At 32.1% G+C, this 22473-nt stretch overlaps 1 protein-coding gene across 1 annotated transcript; it reads right to left on the bottom strand.

The window, feature by feature from the left end:
• Window positions 1–5538: 5538 nt before the first annotated feature.
• Window positions 5539–22468, bottom strand: LOC134696667 (uncharacterized). The gene is made up of 5 exons (XM_063558587.1): window positions 22381–22468; window positions 15863–16071; window positions 13916–14211; window positions 12734–12791; window positions 5539–11650 (listed from the first exon to the last, which is right to left on the bottom strand). The coding sequence occupies exons 2-5, from the start codon at window positions 16038–16040 to the stop codon at window positions 9573–9575; spliced, it is 2610 nt and encodes an 869-aa protein (XP_063414657.1). The 5' UTR covers window positions 16041–16071; window positions 22381–22468; the 3' UTR covers window positions 5539–9572.
• Window positions 22469–22473: the final 5 nt, after the last annotated feature.

Raw genomic sequence — 22473 nt, 5'->3', positions numbered from 1 at the left:
TACCAGTTTAAAATGATGTAATTTGGAGGTAACTGTATCAGTGCAAATCGTGCCTCATTTCTTTATATTTGTATGAAATTTGACACATAAAAAACTGCAAACATTCACTAATTTAAATAAACATCATAACTACAAGTGTGGACACGCTACAATGTCTCGTATGCTTGACTGCCTATGAATGAAAATCTTACTGACATATGGATACATAAATCACTTATAGTAACAGGGGATATACTAACTGACATACGGATACACACATATCCTCTAGTAATAGGGGATATGATAACTTACACACAGGTACAGACATATTCTCTAGTGTCAAGGGATATAACAACTGAATATGGATACAGACATATCCACTAGAGTCAGGGGATAGTATAACTTACACACAGGGACAGACATATCCTCTAGTAACGGGATATACTAACTGACATACTAACTCAGACATATCCATTAGTGTAGGGGGATATACTTACTATCATACTAACACAGACAAATCCTCTAGTGTAGGGGGATATACTTACTATCATACTAACACAGACATATCCACTAGAGTCAGGGGAAATAATAACTTACATACAGGTACAGACATATTCTCTAGTGTCAGGGGATATAATAACTTTGTAGTGTTCTGGGGTTCTATAACTATATATGAAAGCCTAATGTTCTATAAATGTTCTTTATTTCCATACAATACATACTTCCCAGGGGAAGGTAGAAAGTCTGTGGGGGACTTCTATTATTCTAATTTTGTTTTGATTGAACTGAAAACGTGTTCTATGGCTGAATTTTGAGAGCTATTATGGAAAGGGGATGGGAACTACCCCAAAATGTGTTTACTCTAAACCTGTACAAAGAAGGATAACTCTATACCAAAAAAGTGAAACACCACAAACTTACATACAGGTACAGACATATTCTCTAGTGTCAGGGGATATAATAACTTATATACAGGTACACACATATCCCCCAGTGTCAGGGGATATACCAATTGAATATGGATACAGATATATCCACTAGTGTAAAGGGGTATACTAACTGACATACGAATACAGACATATCATCTAGTGTAAGGGGATATACTAACTGACATACGGATATATCCACTAGTGTACTGACATATAAATACATACATAAGCATTAGTGTCAGGGGATGCACAAACTGACATACGGATACAGACATATCACATACTGACATACGGATACAAACATATCCACTATTGTCAGGGGATACACTTACTGAACATGAATACAGACATATCCACTATTGTCAGGGGATACACTAACTGACATATGGATAGACATATTCACTAGTTTCAGGGGATACACTAACTGACATACGAATACAGACATATCACTTACTGACATACGGATACAGACATATCACTTACTGACATACGGATACAGACATATCCACTATTGTCAGGAGATACACTTACTGAATATGAATACAGACATATCCACTATTGTCAGGGGGTACACTAACTGACATATGGATAGACATATTCACTAGTTTCAGGGGACACACTAATTGACATACGGAAACAGACATATCACTTACTGACATACGGATACAGACATATCACTTACTGACATACGGATACAGACATATCCACTATTGTCAGGGGATACACTTACTGACATACGGATACAGACATATCCACTAGTGTCAGGGGACACACTAATTGACATACGGATACAGACATATCCACTATTGTCAGGGGATACACTAACTGACATACGGATACAGACATATCCACTAGTGTCAGGGGATACACTTACTGACATACGGATACAGACATATCCACTATTGTCAGGGGATACACTAACTGACATACGGATACAGACATATCCACTAGTGTCAGGGGATATACTAACTTACATACGGATACAGACATATCCACTAGTGTCATGGGACATAGGAACTGACATATGGATACAGACATATCCATTTTTATCAGGGGGATTCACTAACTGACATACGGATACAGACCTACCACTAGTGTCAGGGGACATATGAACTGACATATGGATACAGACATATCCACTATTGTCATGGGATACACTAACTGACATATGGATACAGACATATCCTCTAGTAACAGGGGATATACTAACTGACATACGAACACAGGCATATCCTCTAGTTACAGGGGATACACTAACTGACATACGGATACAGATATATCCACTAGAGTCAGGGAATAGTATAACTTACACACAGGTACAGACATATCCACTAGTTTCAGGGGATATAATAACTTACATACAAGTACAGACATATTCTGTAGTGTCAGGGGATATAACAACTGCATATGGATACAAAAATATCCACTAGAGTAAGGGGATATACTAACTGACATACAAATATATCCACTAGTGTAGTGATATATGGATACATACATAAGCATTAATGTCCGGGAATACACACACTGACACATATTCTCTAGTGTCAGGGGATATAACAACTGCATATGGATACAAAGATATCCACTAGAGTAAGGGGATACACTAACTGACATATGGATACAGACATATCCATAAGTGTTAGAGGATACACTAATTGACAAATGGATAAACATATCCACTTTTGTCAAGGGGATATACTAACTGACATACGGATACAGACATATCCACTAGTGTCACCGTACGGCCTTCAACAATAAGCAAAGCCCAATAGTGTCGAGGGATACACTTACTGACATATGGATACAGATATATCCACTAGTGTTAGAGGATAGACTAACCGACATATGAATAGACATATCCACTATTGTCAAGGGAATATGCAAACTGACATACGGATACAGACATATCCACTAGTGTCAGGGGATACACTTCCTGACATATGAATAGACATATCCACTATTGTCAAGGGGATATACTAACTGACATACGGATACAGACATATCCACTAGTGTTAGGGAAAACACTAACTGGCATATGGATAGACATATCCACTATTTTCAAGGGGATATACTAACTGACATATGGATACAGACATATCCACTATTGTCAGGGGATACACTAACTGACATATGGATGCAGAATTTGACATTTCAACTATTGTCAAGGGGATATACTAACTGACATACGGATACAGACATATCAACTAGTGTCAGGGGATACACTAACTGACATGGATACAGAAATAGACATTTCAACTATTGTCAAGGGGATATACTAACTGACATACGGATACAGACATATCAACTAGTGTCAGGGGATACACTAACTGACATTTGGATACAGAAAAAGACATTTCAACTATTGTCAAGGGGATATACTAACTGACATACGGATACAGACAAATCAACTAGTGTCAGGGGTTACACTAACAGACATTTGAATACAGACATATCCACTATTGTCAGGGGATACAATAACTTACAAATGGATACAGACATTTCCACTATTGTGAAGGGGATATCCTAACTGACATATGGATACAGACATATCCACTATTATAAGTGGGATACACTAACTGATATACGGATACAGACATATCCACTAGTGTCAAGGGACATAGGAACTAACATATGGGAGCAGACATATCCACTATTATAAGTGGTATACACTAACTGACATACGGATACAGACATATCCACTAGTGTCAAGGGACATAGGAACTAACATATGGGAACAGACATATCCACTAGTGTCAGGGGATACACTAACTGACATATGGATACAGAAATAGACATTTCAACTATTGTCAAGGGGATATACTAACTGACATACGGATACAGACATATCAACTAGTGTCAGGGGTTACACTAATAGACATTTGAATACAGACATATCCACTTTTGTCAGGGGATACAATAACTTACATATGGATACAGACATTTCCACTATTGTGAAGGGGATATCCTAACTGACATATGGATACAGACATATCCACTATTATAAGTGGGATACACTAACTGACATACGGATACAGACATATCCACTAGTGTCAAGGGACATAGGAACTAACATATGGGAACAGACATATCCACTAGTGTCAGGGGATACACTAACTGACATACGGAAACAGACATATCCACTAGTGTCAAGGGACATAGGAACTAACATTTGGGAACAGACATATCCACTATTGTCAGGGGATACACTAACTGACATACAGATACAGACATATCACTAACTGACATATGGATAGACATATCCACTAGTGTCAGGGGATACACTAACTGACATATGGATACAGACATATCCACTAGTGTCAGGGGATAAAGTAACTGACATATGGATAGACATATCCACTAAAGTCAGGGGACATAGGAACTGACATAGTTTGCTTTATTTATTTCATTCTGCTTTGCATGTGCTTATGTTTCAGTTTTAGTGCCTTGCTTGCATGTGCTATGCTTTTTATTTATGAACTTTTTACTTGCAATATAGCTATCATAATTTGTATGTCTCAAATGTGTGTTTTATGTATCTTAATATGTGTGTTGTTACTGTTATTAATGTCGGCAAAAAGCTCTACAGAGCTTATGTTTGTATTTAATTAAACCCGACTTGAAATAAAATTTCTTATCTTTTCTTATCTTATCTTATCATATCCACTAGTGTCAAGGGATATACCTACTGAAATATGGATACAGAGATATCCACTAGTGTCAGGGGACACTATATTAATTGATATACGGATACAGACATATAAATGAAAAGTAGCACCTACAAAAATAAAAGAATCTCCAGAAATCTTAGATTCAGACAATATGTCAAAAGATAAAAAAATAGTGAACCTCAGCATTTTATTCCTAAGTAAAAAGCTTCCAAGTATTGAGGATGTGGGATGCACAACTGTTTCTCATGTATATTTAATAATACCCTTATGATCTTAATACTTATATACTCCAGGTAATTAACAAGAGGCTGTCAGAGCGACAGCAAACCGGATTTATTAATATTTATTCGTGTCCTGGCATTTTTCAATATCACAAGAACCATAACTAATGAACGGTGAAAGTGAAAATCATCAACATCAGACTTGACCTCCATTTTGTCATCAGTAACAACACATTTGAATTTAGAAAGCTTTAGTTGAACGGTTTGTGAGTAAATACATTGACACACTTGAAAACACCATTTTTCAATCTTTCAAGAACCATAACTCCTGAAAGGTCAAAATGGTCATCATTGAACTTGACCTTCATTTTGTTGTCAGTAACAACATATTAAAATTAAAAAAGCTTTGGTTGAACGGTTTGCTGACCTATAGTTTTTAATGTTTGTGTAATTTTGGTCTTTTGTGGATAGTTGTCTCATTGGCAATCATACCACATCTTCTTTTTTTATATTGGTTGAACGGTTCGTGAGTTAATGCACGAACAACGCCAGGCCACCTGAACACTTGACCGCACAGCCACCGTACATCCCCCAATCAATAACCAATATTTTTGTCACAAAAATACGGTTAAATATGGAACCAGTCTATACTCATATGCATGTAAGTAGTCAGAGTGATGGCAGAAGCATGCCCCATATCCTTGTATTTATATTTTATAAGTTTAAAAACACAACAACAAAACAAAGTTAATTTTATTGTTTTAAATAACAACACAAACAAAAGTAAAAGGAGAAGAACGAAATGGTAAAAATCTTATTCATCAACATTGCATTATGGATCGTTTTCATTAGGATTGCACAAAAATAAGTTTCATTGACACTGCAGAAAAAATAAATTTTATCAACATTTCAGAAAAGAAAAGTTCCATCAATATTGCACAAAGATCACTTCCATTGACATTGCACAAAAGAAAAGTTTCATCAAGATGGCACATAAGATAATCAAGAGATTCATTAATATTATTACACTAAAGTTAAACATTTCCACTTTTCATCACTTATTATTACATGAGTTGTTTCCCTTTTCATCACTTAGTATTACATGAGTTGTTTCCCTTTTCATCACTTAGTATTACATGAGTTGTTCCCCTTTTCATCACTTATCATTACATGAGTTGTTCCCCTTTTCATCACTTATTATTACAAGAGTTGTTTCCCTTTGCAAGTAATAGTGGTTTTTTTGTGAGGTTCACAAACTCTTTTGAGTCCACGGAACATAAAATTCAATTTTGTATTGCCCTTTATTTTACTGTATGTATTTAATCACAGAACTTTATTTTCTTTGAAAGTACTTTTAAAACAACTCTATTGAAATATTAAAGATGTCCTAGGGACATGAATCCCCTTGTTCTGTGCTACAGATATTTTAAAAACAATTTAGCTACTACTTTAAATTAATTCGCTTGGCCTAAATAACATTTTTTATTCATTACAAACACAACCATTATACCTTACTAGAACTTTAAATGTGAAAACCTCTAGTTTTGGAATAAGTATAATGGGGCTGCACAGGTACAAATTTCCAATGTTTAACATATAAAGGACTTTCAATGCAGTCTTGAGTGTGTTAGAATCAGCAGGAAAACATGAAATGAAAGGAAAATAGGCAGAAAAAATTCATTGACATGTATAGTGAGGGGGAATAGAACCTTTGACAGGACTCCAGAATCGGGCGTTTTTAAGCTCAGGATTTCGGGATTGACTCTTTTGGGATCCGGGAATTCTTTTTTTCGTATTTAGGGACCTCAGGATATCTCAGGATTTCATGTTTTTAACGACCCCTTCTACCCCCACTCTATAATGATGAAAAGTGATCTAATGCCCCAAGCTCCTCTGTACATTTTTTATCCAAGAATTCTTACACAAGGGGAGATAACTTGGTGAAAAGATGGAATTGTTTAAGCTAAAAATGTATATAATCTGACATATTAACATTCAATTATTCATTTCTCTAATACAATTCAACCAGTGTCATGGCTGTCTATGGCTTAGTACAATGCAGTATTCTATAAAAATATTCACATCAAATAAAACTTATAAATGCAAAAATAGAGTAAGTTTGTAAAAGTATTTATGCTATACATGTAATAACAGTTAATCGTCATTATGTGTAGTTGTTAAAATGGGTAAGAAAATGTTAGACATGAGTGTTAAATATAAATGCTTCATTATCTAGGTAATCTTAAAAGAGATTAATGCACCAATAGAAGAGCATCAAATGAGATCACTGTCTGAATTATGGACAATTTCAGCAATGTAAAATATATTTTTAATGAATTACAATGTTATTGTATATGAAATCTATGACTAGCAAAAAAATATAACTAACGAAGTGAGATGACAATAGATGACACAGATCTTCATAATTTTTTCATCACCAGGAAAATAAATAGCAAAATCGTATATTTGTACTTACAAAAAGTATACACATTTATAAAATAACTCATTGAAATAAGATATTGAGAGTATAATGTATGTAAATCAAGTATTACGAATAAAGGTAGACATTATAAGCATTTATATGTTATAATTTTTATGGGAAATTGAGCATTTCAAGCAGTATTAAAATACTGCCACTGCAAATTATGTGAGCTCATAGCAACTCAAATGGTTTTTTTTATTTCTTTCAATTATCTCCCTTTAACAACTTCTGTGTATAAACTATGCCTGAACTGATCTTCCGTTCACAATACTAAAACATTACTTTATATTAGAAATTGAGCAATTTTAACTGTCAACTAATTTCAGAAACATCTATGAAGGCTAATAAACCAATAAATGTTGTAAATGTGAGAGGCACTTTTACATCTAAATAGTCATGCTAGTGATAAAATAGTAGTAATAATCAGTGATAAAATTAATCAGTTCATGCAGTTTGGGAAAGTATAAATCAATCTAGAATAAAAATGTAAAAAGAAACTCAATTGATTACTGTCTGCAATTTTTGTTTATATATGTTTTCTTTATCATGTGAAACAACATATTAGAATATCAATAAAGAGTTATCCCCCCTTTCAATGAACTCCATAACATATGAGAAAAAAACATTGAGAAGACTAATTGCCTACTGAGGCTTAACTATTTGTCAAATCAAGGCAAGAATGTGTTTGATTATTTTCTAAGGCAATATTACAGTTCAAGTGTAAATCAATAAATAAATAATTCAATAAAAAATAAATAAATTTATATTTGCTTTAAATAAATTATATCACAACTGAAACAAAGCCTATCATTTCTAAAAAAAAATTATATATATCGTCATTTATGAAATGATTTCTTCTAAAAAATAAATTATACATCTTATACAAAGCTGATTACTTCTAAAAATAAGAAGAAAATAAATGGCAAAACAATATATACATGATACAACCATAAATACATTTGACTATAATGTATAGCATATATCGACAATTATAGATAAAATGCCCGTTAAATAAATAAATCTAAGAGAAAGTTTCAAATAAATAGATAAAGTTTACAAGTTTATTATAAACAGAGGTGGATACCAGGAAGGCATATACCCCTTAAACTGTCAAAACAAAAACAGAACAACATGATGGAGCATTTTCTAAATCTACTTTGAGAAAAAAGGGGGAGGGTAATGAGGTGTTTATACATACATGTACTTCAAAATGACTAGTTGGGGCTGAAAGTTTAAGCAATCTAATGTTTGCATGAATCTTTATGGATCATCTGAATTAAAGATAAATAATAACATTACACGATATGTTTTATGAGATTCCATTGTTTCGATTGGTAAACAACAGTCACATGATGTAACTATAATGAACTTTCATGTCCCAATAAAATATAACATCTATGACCTATTGAGCTTTCAAAAAGGTTACAGCAATGATTATCATGTTACTCAATTCTAAAATCGACTTATCATGATTATGATGATAGAACACATTGGAATAAGTTTGATAGCAGTATGCTGAAAGAAAGCGTAGGACTGTGTATAAGTAGAAATGGTCATACCATTAACCAAGTAGTGAGCAAAAGTTATATAAATCATTTGTAAATATCAAATAGGCACAATGCAGGAATGTTGTTGGAAAAAGTTTTTAAATAATAAAAGCTTACAAAAAACAATGAATGTATATAAATAGTGAGATAAGTACTAATGCACTTTATTTTGATTAGATGTACAATGTAAGTACACAATGTTGATCATAACTAGAGAATATTTCTGTTTGACCTTTCACCTAAAACTTATTAATCATTGCTATGTTCACCAAGATGTGACGTAGTTCTTTTGTGAAATGAAATATAGCATGCATCTGTCTCACAATGAAAGAATTAAAAATCAAGTACTTGTTAAAAAATAAAATCAACCATTTCATTATTTCATTAATACAATCTAATTAAAAATATATAAAACATTCACTCATTTGAATTTCCTGAGTTTTATGTTATAACTGGCGCAAGCCTAATTTTCATTACAAAAGTAAATCTCATGATAAAGGTATTTACTTTAAAAGTGTTTTGTCATTTCACCATGATCACAATATCACTTTTAACTAAGTAAACATGGTATTAAAAGGAAATTCCAAGTATTTCTTGAAAAATGTTTTTAGTTACACAATTTGTAGAATATTTAAGAAAAAAGTTCAACAAATGTGTAAGAAAGCATTCTGTTTATCTTCATTTTACTATCCTACCAAGCACCAGTTACCATGGAAACATTTATCTGCTACAATCGTTTCATGCTATCAAACATTATTTACATCACTATCTATTTTCTCAGCAATTAAGCACCAATTACCATGATCATATGTGCAACTAACTATACACAAATTATCTACATATTTAAATATCAGGTTAGACAACTCTCCTTGTTTGAAAACATGATAAAACCTACAGAGTCTAGCGGTCGACATTTGGAACTCCTCTTCTGTCATTGTAGAGGATGGAGAAGGCACATAATTAGCACCATTGTGTAAGGTGTCACATGATTTAAAGGACTGTTGATTAGATAGACGACTAGAAGATATGTTTTCTGAGCTTCTGATATGATTTTGATTTCTATTTACTCGGCTATTATCGTTGTGAGTTGTTCCATTCTTTTGAAATATTTCATCACTTTTATTTTTCAATGGAGAATTGTTTTTGTCACTGCTCTTCCCATTTTTACACTCAGATTGACTTGCATATTCGTTTCCACTACTTTCCCTTCTGTAATAGCAATTAGATGTAGTGTTTTGACTGTGTGTTGTCTCCCTTGAAACATTATGTTGAGTAGTTGTCTCCCCTGAAATACTGTTTGTTTCTGTTGTTTTTGTTGTTTCATAATACTTTATATGGCTGGATTTATCACATCCATTCTTTGAATTGTTTTTTAGGCCATTATGAATCCCTGAGACTGTTGATCCATTTTGTCGGTGAGACAGATCATGGTCACATGGGATATCTCTGTCATGTGACCACTTTCCTGAAGTTTTGGCGTTGAGAGAATTTAACTGAGAATTTTGATCACAGTCTGAATCAATAATATTGCACATTCCTCCTTCATGTCCTTGTTGTTGTTTGTGACCATTTACAATCTTATTGCACTGTTTTTTACTTGCACCATTCATCACCTTGGTAACACCCTGACTATTTTTTTCCTGATGACCATTCATAAAAGTTTTATTGCACTTATTTCTTCCATTTTTATCAACATTTCCATGAGATTTATCCAGATCATAATGATTATATTTTTGAGAGTTTGAGATCGATATAGTAGAAAGACCTGAACTATTTTGAGGGTCTTTAACAGATTGATCATATAGACTTGTATTAACAGATTGTTGTAATTCACTTGTGTTGACATGTTGTCTTAAATCATTAACTCCTGTTGACAAGATGGCTGATTTACTGGCAGCCTGTTCTTCAGGTTGTGTTGTATGATAGCCAGGATCCAGAAAACTTTGAATGCTATTTTCATCCTGAGTTGAACATCCTGAATTTCTGTAGTTATGACAGCTGCTCATGGGAAACTCTCTAACAGCAAAGCAAGCAAATGTACTCTGTGAATTCACATCCTGTATATTTCTGTCATTCCCGGACGGTGATTTGTTTTCTGATGATGATTTCCTCTTACCTGCAGACAGCTCATGATCTGAAGGACTTTTATTTTCGAATTTTGAATCTATAAATTTAAGGAAACGTTTTTTCATTGTATCAAAGAAAGACATTTTTTTAGTTGGCTTCTCTTCATTATTATCATTCACTATTCCTGTCTGCTCTAGTTGATCATGTGGAGAATCTACATTAGAATTCACATCACAATAATTGTGAGTAGACGGTAAATTATGACTTGGTATCTGACAAGGTTCATTTAAAATTTGATTGGATATGTCCGTTTTTTCACAGGCAGAAATTTCATTCTCTCTAGACAAATCATTTTTGTTTGCAAAATGTTTTGATTCAAATACAATCCCATCTTCATCATTCTCATTCGTTGCACCATTACAGAATACTGAATCGTTTGAAGCACTCAAGTGATTATGACTAGCAGACATTTCTCTAAGAGACATCTGAAGTTTTCTACACTCTTCTTGTATCTCACTTTCATCGTCATGGTTACCCGTCAAAGCCTCCAGTGATGATGGTAGAGTATTGGATCGTTGCCTTGACGACAGAGGTTTAGAGGACAGAAGTTTGTTAATCAAGGTCGTTTGAGAAGGTTGACAGCAAGGACAGGAAGGATCAGAAACAGTTCTCTGGATAACATGTCTGGTGGAATCAATGGACTCATCTTCACTGATTGAACTGGTACTTGATATGTCCTGGTCTGAATTAAACAATCCTGAAATACATGATAAAGATACATATTTCTCTAATTTTTGTACTATTTTCACATTTCCTGAGCGGTGTGAGAAAACTATTTCTCCTCACTATAGAAAAGTCTGTTCTAGGCAAATGATTAGTCGAAATTTGATTATGACGTCTAAATGTTTTGTTTTCTTCTGAATTTTCCCATTGTAACAATATGAAAAAAGGCCACAATGCCTGATGACGTCGCATATAAAGAACACAAGTTTCTGAAAATCTTTGAAAAAGAACGATAAAAAGAAATAGAGAAACAGATTCTGACACTATAACTCCTGTATTACGATATTTCTCCACTCTCGACAGTTAAATTGTATTATTTAAAGAGCTCGGCAAGCCTCACGCTTTAAATAGTAAAATTTAACTGTCTCGAGTGGAGAAATATCATAATACACTTGTTGCAGTGTAAGAATCTATATATCTATGTAAGTGAGCCTCATTATAATAAATATCCTTCATACTCTCTGTACAGTCTGCAAAAACTCACAACAATAAATGCAAACAATAATTTCTAATTAAAAGTGTTTCCTTAAATTTTCTTTTTTGCAAAAATTGCATATCCCTTAGGTGTAATGTGCTGTTTAATGTTGACCATTTTGGTTTATAAATTCTAATAAATTCTAGATATTTTTTTCATTTTGAATCTTTTGTTCTTGAGCATACATGATGAAGGTTGTTATAAGCATGTCAATACACAAAGGACTTGTTATCTAATAACATTTCATTCCAAATCAATATTTGGGGGCAAAATATAAAAAGCTTGAAAACAACATTTTCCTCAAAGAGATTCTTTATTTTTTCCCAAAAGAATATTTTTTCTTGATTTGTATAGAGTTCTTCAAGGCCATTTTTCAATAAGTTGCTATCACTCTTGATCACCAAAAGTGTTGGTTTTTTTTTGTAGGAATCAAGCTTTTGAAATGTCAATGCAGTTACAATTGAAAATTTTAACTTCTGATTTTTTTACTTTGGCTTTTTGATTGGTAATGCGCACTTTAGATATAAGTGATTAAAAGAATAGTAAGATACAGTTTGTTGATGCATTAAGACTACTTTTTACCTTTTTGTGTGATTTTTTTCCCAGCATGCCATGGTATCAACACATCCTGGCCATCAAACTGTAATGGAAATGTCAATTAATCATTATTTTATTTGGCAAAAATTAACCTTTGATCAAGCAGATATTTAAATATGGATTTTAAGAAAACTGTTCTACACCTAATAAGTATTCTATACCCATACATAAAGTTTTATATATTATGTTACAGAATGTTGCATATTTTTTTATCTTTTCACAAAATTTGTGCTGATACCAAAATTTTGGTAAAATCTGTAGAGCTTCTTGATAACTTGCCTTGAATCAGGATGATTAGATGTTGAAATATGGAGAGTTGTCTCATTGGCACTCACACCACATCTTCCTTTATCTATTTATACAGAGCCAAATCCAGCCTTAAAGATCATGTGTTGTACTTTCTAATTACAATTGAAACTTAATTTTTTTAACAGACAGTAATAAGTATTACAAGTTATATGACTTATCATAAACCAAAATTTGTCTGTGGGGATTTGCATGTAAGAATTTTCTGTCTTCAATGAATACATAAACGAGGGCCCTCATGGGGTTTTTGATTATGTGATTACTTGGCCGTTTTTTTAATGATTATTTGATTATTAAGCCAAATATTTCATGATTATTTGATTACCTAGGACTGTATTTTTAGTTTATGATTATTTGATTACTAAAGATGAGCAAATATTTAATGATTATGTGATTATATTGGCAAAAAAATGGTGATTATGTGATTACTAGGACCCCCCCCATGAGGGGCCTCATAAACCATAAATTCTCTCAATGGTTAACTTCCCTTCTTTGTTGCTGTTCATCACCTATGACCTTTAACAACAAGTTTTCTATCTGATGAAACATATGAAACTACAATATATGTACGGTAACCATAATATTGCGCCTGTCCCAAGTCAGGATCCAGAGTCTGGATTTGTAAGTCTTGTATGATTTTAATTTTAGTTCATTTATATATTTCAGTGTTTATCATTGCCATTATCACTTAACTAGTACATATTTTTATTAAGGGGCGAGCTGAATCACACGTCAGGGTGCGAGAATTTCTCCCTGTGTTGAAAACCCATTGGTGGGCTTATACTGTTTTCTGCTGTTAAAGTCTGATGTTGTCTCTTTGACATATTCCCCATTTTCATTCTCAATTTTACAATAGCCTACCCTTCTATGTTTCTGTTCATAGGCCCAGACATATACCAGGAGTTTTCCACCAGGTCTTAATATTCTACACAGTTCATTCAATGCCTTTACTCTCCTTGGCTCAGTAGAGAAATGATGCAGCACCCCAACAGAAATAACAGCATCAAAGGCACAATCTCTAAAAGGTAAAGACTGGTTGTCAGCAACTAATACTTCATATCCCTTCTCTCCAGACAGCTCAACTAAAGGATAACATGCGTCGACTCCAAACTTATAAACTGATTTATTAATGTGAAGATATCTGCCATTACCGCAACCTGTAAATAGATAAACTAAAGGATAACATGTGTCTACTCCAAACTTATAAACTGATTTATTAATGTGAAGATATCTGCCATTACCGCAACCTGTAAATAGATAAACTAAAGGATAACATGCATCTACTCCAAACTTATAAACTGATTTATTGATGTGAAGATATCAGCCTTACCGCAACCTGTAAATAGATAAACTAAAGTATAACATGCATCTACTCCAAATTTATAAACTGATTTATTGATGTGAAGATATCTGCCTTACCGCAACCTGTAAATAGATAAACTAAAGGATAACATGCATCTACTCCAAACTGATAAACTGATTTATTGATGTGAAGATATCGGCCTTACCGCAACCTGTAAATATATAAACTAAAGGATAACATGCATCGACTCCAAACTTATAAACTGATTTATTGATGTGAAGATATCGGCCTTACCGCAACCTGTAATAGTACAAATGAGGTATCTTTTGTTAATCTACAAATCCTGTGACTCAATTTTAGGTTATCACACAAATAATGATGATGAGTCTCGTATATTGTTAAATACTCATCAATGTTAGTATAAAAACTATATACATTAATTTATTAAAAATGAAAACAGACAGACTGGTTATTTCAATTCTTGTATTTTCAATTTCTCTTTAGTGGATAATTACCTCTGTTAATTTGATGTGATACTTAAGAAATAAGACTTATCATTGTATATTTACTTAAAGGTAAATCAAGACAGGTGCCACTACTGAAGCAAGAACTGCTTACCGTTATAGAGCACATGTTTTCACTCCTAAATTTTGTGTTGCTCATTCGACTGTTATTTGTTTGTTTGTCAAGTGTTAAATACAAATCTTCCCCTTTTTTACTAGATATAGGAAGATGTGGTATGAGTGCCAATGAGACAACTCTCAATCCAAATAACAATTTATAAAAGTAAAATATAATAGGTCAATGTACGGACTTCAACACAGAGCCTTGGCTCAAACCGAACAACAAGCTATAAAGGGCCTCTAAATTACTAGTGTAAAACCATTCAAATGGGGAAACCAACATTCTAATCTTTATAAAAAAAACGAGAAAACTGTTCACTGGTAAACGAACAAAATAACTCATTGTTACCCTCTTAGTTTTTACTTTAAATGCACAGTGGCCATTGCCAGTGAAAACTTTCTTCTTACATTCTAATATCATCATTTAAACTCAATAACTGTAAACATCCTTTTTTAATATCTGATGCAATCTGTTCCAATTGTCCTAACCACAATCATGTCGTCTTTTCCTTAATGTGACCTGCCAAACTAAGATTTATTACTTAGTTTGTACAAACATGGACAACACGAAAGATGCCACATGTGGAGCGGGATTTGCTTACCCTTCTGTGAGCACACAAAATCACTAGTGTCTTTTTTGTTTCATTTGTCTTACTTAGTCTACACTTTTCTATGTTGTGTTTTGTGTAACGTTGTTTGTATTTCATAATGTGTTTGGTTTATTAACATAACATACTCAATTTGTTTTCAACTTACGAGTTTGAATTTCCATTTGGTATTTTTATTCTCTCTTTTATTCATTCTCCAATATTCCTAAAACTTGTGAAAGCGGAAAGTTGGAAATGAACACAACCCTAATACTTTTGTCCTTATATTATTTACCTATATCAGCAACCAGTGATCCTGGATGTAAATTTTTGATAAATTTTTTGACGTTTGGCCAAACTTTCTGTGGTATTTCATTAAAACTTGGTGCAATTGTATCATAGACTTTTCTGACATGTTTTTCCTCCAGATAACGTCCACCTTTCATTACTGATGGTAACCGCGGTAATGTCATCCATTGGAGATCACAATCAACTTATAAACACCTGAAGAAAAGAAAAAAAGTTATCTAATACTGTGCATTCATTTATTTTTTGTGGGTAGCAATTTTCTTGGATTGTGGAAAACTTGCATTTTCATGGCTATTTGATTGCTAGGTTTTGCCTTTATTTTTCATTAAACCCTATAGAAAATTTTTAATTCATTGAACATTTAACTTCATCATGTTCATGATTAAACTGTACCCACGAAATCCATGTAAATTAGTATCCATTGTGTCAATTATCAATCCACAGTATTCCATTATAATATTTTTACAAAACATCACTTATGTTAAATGAAGACACAATGAAAGCCCTCAGTCAACTTAAAGATAAGCATATTAATATTTGAAGAAAAGAAATAAAACAAGCAAAAATAAAATTCTTGTCTATTTGCTTTAACCTGTTGGACTGCTTCTCTGATAATTTATTCCCATCACGTTTTTTTCTTCAGATTTATCTTTCGTGTAATTTGACCATTAATACTAGATTTAATAGGTGTGTTGTTCAACAGATTTATCTTTCGTGTAATTTGACCATTAATACTAGATTTAATAGGTGTGTTGTTCAACAGATTTATCTTTCGTGTAATTTGACCATTAATACTAGATTTAATAGGTGTGTTGTTCCACAGATCAATGGGCTCCAATCAATATGTCTAAATATAATTCTAAGGACAATTAACGATTTGTACTACAACTCAATTATCGTGAAATTATATAAAGAAGGGTTACAATAACAAATTTATTTTTATTTGGTTTAATATTGTTTAATGGTGAAGGTAATGGAACAAAATCAATATCTAAGTATACAAGTAAATAAAGTAATCAATGAAGTATTGAATAGTGTGAAAAAAAAAGATAATAAAATAAATACTTTATATAATAACAATTGTTTTTATTAGGTAGCTGTCACATTGATATCATATATATCCAACGTCTCATTTTATTCAATTTTAATGTATGAAAAATTATAGAAAAAACAAATATGTAACTCCTACATGTTTTTTCTATAATAAATAATTTTTCATCATAAAAGAAATTTGATATTTAATTTCAAAATTCACCCTCCAAAAAAAACAGATTGACAAATAATTTTTTGTTTGTTTATATTGACATAATAGATTAATATGAATTAATGAGATAAATATATAAAATACCTTGTAAAATAGTCTCACGTTAAATCAATGTTACATCTTTAAGCCACATCTCTTACCTTAAATAGATATAAAATAGGGTTGCCATAGAAACAATGAAGTCAGAAATCGTCATGGATTAAACAACAATAAGAGTTAATCAATGAGGACAGACAACCACTGCTAATTAAGGTGTGGGGAAGTTATAACAAATTAACAACCTACCGTCACATGACCGTACACTTGGCTTTTGATGGGTGACAATACATTGAACTTTATCAGTAGGTGTAATTCGTAGAAGATAATAATTTGGTTAAATAGAAAATACTTGAAGTACAAAAAAGTAACGAGAACTTTCTGAAACAATATACCAGTAACTTATCCTTCTCAATGTATGCATGAATTTAAAAGATGAAAATTGTATTCTGAATTGTATTTTTTAATTCAATTACTCTTTATATTTGTTATTCAAAGGTGAAATAATGAACATAAAAGAGAGGGTGTTAAAAATTTGAATGATTAGAGTCTGGTGCATTTAAGAGAAGAGGGTAGTCTCATTTTTTACAAAATTTGGTAAGTTTTAACTTAATAAGAGATTGTTGGGAAAAAATGCATTATCTCATTTTTGGAAGAAGAATGTATACATTAATAGGATGCAGTAAAATAAGAGTAAAAGTAAAATCACAAATATACTTAATTAACTCATAGGAAAATTGAAAATGAAAAATCCCTAATCAAATGGCAAAATCAAAAGCACATACACATCAAACAAATGGACTACAACTGTCATATTTTTGACTTGGTACAAGCATTTTCATGGTAAATTGAACCTGGTTTTATAGTGCTAAACCTCTCTCTCATATGACAGTCTCATCAAATTTTCCTTAATTTATAGGAAACATTCTTTTTTATTGATAAAAAATAATCACAGGGTATTTTATTCATTCATTTTATAACTATATAGATTGTGTACTCAACGGATAGTTAAATACATCTAAAAATAATACCCAAGCTCAATTGGTCTAGAAATAAGACCTTAGCTAATGTTGTCTACAAATAAGACCCTAGCTAATTTTGTCATTCTTTCGTGTGTATTTTACTTTGCTCTAAAATGATTAATATAATGTACAACAAACTTCCAGAATGTTATGCTTATTATATCATGTATATCATGTATATCATGTATATAAAGTAATTGAAATGAAAATTAATGATCTGTAAATTTGATATGTCATTTTTAAAGATTAATAAAAATGTTTTTGGATGAATGGAGATTTTACATTATATATGTATATATGTTTTATCATGCTAATTTTAAAGATATTCTATAATTACATTTCTGTTAATAAAACATTTAATATAAATATATTTTTTCAGTTTTCAATAGGCCTAAGCTTAAGACTAAGTACTAGTATTACTTGAATTGTAATGCAAAATTATACTAAAATCTGAAACACTGTCTGTAGATGTCTCATGTTTAGTTATCAAACACAATAAAACTCCTATAAACATGATAAAGGGACAATATTATAGGATTTCTTCAAAGTTAATTCGTCATCTTTTATCTATTACAATTTGCGGAAAAAAATAGTCATTTGGCTAATTTTTGTTTTCTAACTGTTACTGTCATTGACTGTTTTTAAGGTAATGACCAACAGATATGAAATTTTCAAAAGATGACATATCAGGGACAATTACTTCTAACTTTGATGGGTGATTTTCTGAAAATTTCATGTATCATGACCTGCTAATCAATCTAACCTTCAACAGTTTTGCTCTTACTGTTAAAGATTTAGAGATACAAGAAAAAAAAGAAATTTTCTAAAGAAAAATGACATTGCTTTTTTCAACTCCCAAATTTATAGAGCCTCCACTTCTTCTGAATATTTGACAGGAGATATCGGTAATTCATATATTTTCCCTTTGATCATACTGCCTAATATTTTTGAGTATCAAGGAACTGGCTGTATCACTGAAAATATTAGGCAATACATTGCGTGACGTCATAATCTTGCGTGACGTCATAACATTGCGTGACATCATAATTACCGATAAACAGAATAATAGGTAGTTGAGTTTTTGATACTGACTATATCATGTCGAATATCTTAACTTGCCCCAACGGGCTCGTCTAGATATTCCACATGATATAGTCAGTATCAAAAACTCAACTACCTATTATTCTATATATATGATGATTGATAAGACCCTGTCAGTTTTGCTCTCACTGCTTTGATGTACCAGTAGTTACATATTGATGATATTGCTATGATTTAGTTTGTGAATATAAATCTATGCAACAGAAAATAAAGATTTTTGACCAGCACTTCAATAGACAGAACTTAGTTTCATATATATTCATGAGGTTAAATTTTTAATGATGGTGAAAAAACTTAATAAGATGACCATTCAATATCCCTATATTTACACTTCAAAGTGACTATGATATCTCTCAATCAATAAACAAATAATCATGCAATAATTTTTTTCTTAAATAAGTTTTTTAAGGCATTAACATGATTGTGACAACTAGAATTATAAGAAATTTATGAATACACTTATAAAATTGAGAATGGAAATGGGGAATGTGTCAAAGAGACAACAACCCGACCAAATAAAAAACAACAGCAAAATACATGTATCAATTTCTGAAATACCAATTGGTCTATTTGGTATAAAAGTTGATCTATTCCACATATATGTATAAGTACAGTTATTGATTTTGTATAAATCATGATAAAGGTCTTATCTAGAACATGTAGAATTAAATAAAGTAAGATGTTACATAAAAGTGGTCATGCTTCTAATAAAGAAAAGACTTCTGAGACACTCAACTACATGTACTTAAAATATCCCATTTTGATATATGAAACTTTTATTGAAATTAATTATGTTAATAATTATAGATTATCGTTGATTATCTCAACGAGATTGATTTTCTCGCTTGAGCTGGAACAGCGAAAGTGAGAAAAGCAATCGAGTTGAGATGACCAATGATAATCTGTTTATCGCTATTTTACCTATGACGACGTTGTCAATTTCAATGTCAATTTCGTTAACAACGCACGTGGCGTCCTTAGTTTCTAGCGATAATTTTTCCATCTCAAGCGAGTAGCATGATATGAAAATTATCACTAAAAAAGATCAAAGAAAAAATGCACAAAATAGCGATAACAATAGAAACGTGTGATATGCATGCTTGCCAATGAGAGAACCTTCTACTAAAGTTCAAATGAATTGTAAAAAAATATTACAGATCTCATTTTTCTGATATTTTTTTGCTATTTAAACTTTCTCTATTTAAGGGGGTTCGCGGGTCTAAATCATTTATATAGGATTTCTCTATATTTTTCTATAAATAAACTTTATCTTATAGTTAATAGAAAAATAAAATAAAAAAGTGGGGTCACCGTTCGTTTGCACTCACAATCTGCCTTCGAAAGAAGCATACATTTTTGTAAAGGTGGTTTTTTTCTGTTGAAGTAATAGGAGAAATGAAAGGTATTAAATATCGAAATAAAAAAAGAAATTTATTACAGAAATCGCTCAAATTCTACAGTAATTTAGTTTAAGTACAGCTTATATGGAAGTTATATTAAAAAATATAGGTCACCGATGAGTAAAAAAAGATATTTCAATTTTAAAGCAAAAACCAGGCATTTTTACACCAAAGGGAGATAATTTGGAACTTTTTCAATGATGTATACATTTTAAAAGTCATTTGGGGTCAACACGAATTGATTGTTTTGAATGATTTTTGTACCATATGATAAAGTAACAACTACAAAAGGTAACAAATAAAGTTTGTAATGAAAATCAAATGTTAAACTTTTTTCTGAATTTTTTATACCCTCGAGCCTCCTTAATCACTATAGTTTTTTGACAATAATGCTTAACATTGTCAACAAGAATGTGTCCTCAGTACACGAATGCCCCACTCGCATTATCATTTTCTATGTTCAGTGGACCGTGAAATTGGGGTAAAATCTCTAATTTGGCATTAAAATTAGAAAGATCATATCATAGGCAACAAATGTATTAAGTTTGAAGTCTGGACCTCAACTTCATCAAAAACTACTTTGACCAAAAACTCTTACCTGAGGCGGGACAGATGGACGGATGGACAGACGGACGCACAGACCAGAAAACATAATGCCCCTCTACTATCGTAGGTTGGGCATAAAAATCATTACTCAGGGATATTACTCATATATGTTGACAATTTTGGCCACTTTTACTTTTACTCATAAGCAGATCTTTACGTGTTTAACAATTACAGTTTTTATCTATTATGATGTCTTCAAACATGGGAGAGACCCATTTTTCAACAAGTTCAAGGGCAATAACTCCTGAAAGGTTTCAATTGACAATTTTGAAGATTTAATTTGCTATATGACAATATGGTCAAGTCAAACAAATTTTATCAGCCAGAAACCAAACTGATACTAAAGGACAACAGGCAAACTGTGCAAGAACAAGAACAGATGGAAAAAACATGAATCTCACTAAATGAGGGTCGTAATACCCATACTTATCACTATTTGTCTGCCATAACTGGACATCACACAGGTTCCCTTAAAATTTTGATGTCATAATACAAAAATCTGACGCCACAATGGAAAAGTGATTATTGGTGTGAATAGTTCAAGTGGGACAGATTCTCTAATTAGCCGGGTACATGTATAGCGATAAGGTGTATGGGGGTACCTTTATGACAAATTTATAATATGTTATGGTAAACAATATCAAGAATATTGACAAATGATGTTAACGGTAATTTTTAGTGCATGACAATAACATGTACACTTTCTTTCAGACAAAAAAAAATCAACTGGCTTATTACTTTGATTTTTTTTCCAAAAATAAACAGTAGCGATATTTATTTGAGACCTCTGCTGAAACATGGTGGATTGTTTTACACTCTCAATTTGCCGCTAACCATAGTCGACGCCAGACGGTTAAGGGCATTCCTATGATCCTTTAAACCACCTCTTCTTTGAGAACTGTGTATAAAGATAAATAGTAAAGCACTGGTTTTTAAAAATAGTTACTTTCATATAAATCCTTGGGAATATTTATTCCGAAATAGCTTCTAATATGGACGCCAATCTCTTTAACAGGACATGCCTGCATCATTAATCAATGATGCTGTATCAAAATATTTAGTTATAAATACTTACATTAAACTGTCTGACAAATTACAATCTTTCTGATCCTTTCTTGGCTTTGTTGTCTCGTACCGTCAACGTTCCGGAAATTATAATTAAAACCGG

Source organism: Mytilus trossulus, chromosome 14, assembly GCF_036588685.1.
Source record: "Mytilus trossulus isolate FHL-02 chromosome 14, PNRI_Mtr1.1.1.hap1, whole genome shotgun sequence".
NCBI lineage: Eukaryota > Metazoa > Mollusca > Bivalvia > Mytilida > Mytilidae > Mytilus > Mytilus trossulus.
This window is presented reverse-complemented; position numbering and strand designations above follow the sequence as displayed.

Coding starts and splice junctions, on each gene's coding strand:
- LOC134696667 (XM_063558587.1), bottom strand. CDS start 16,040: ATGACATTACCGCGGTTACCATCAGTAATGAAAGGTGGACGTTATCTG. Junction 14,212..15,862: donor ATCACTGGTTGCTGATATAG/GTAAATAATATA, acceptor ATCTATTTACAG/GTTGCGGTAATGGCAGATAT. Junction 11,651..12,733: donor GAAAAAAATCACACAAAAAG/GTAAAAAGTAGT, acceptor CATGTATTTCAG/GATTGTTTAATTCAGACCAG.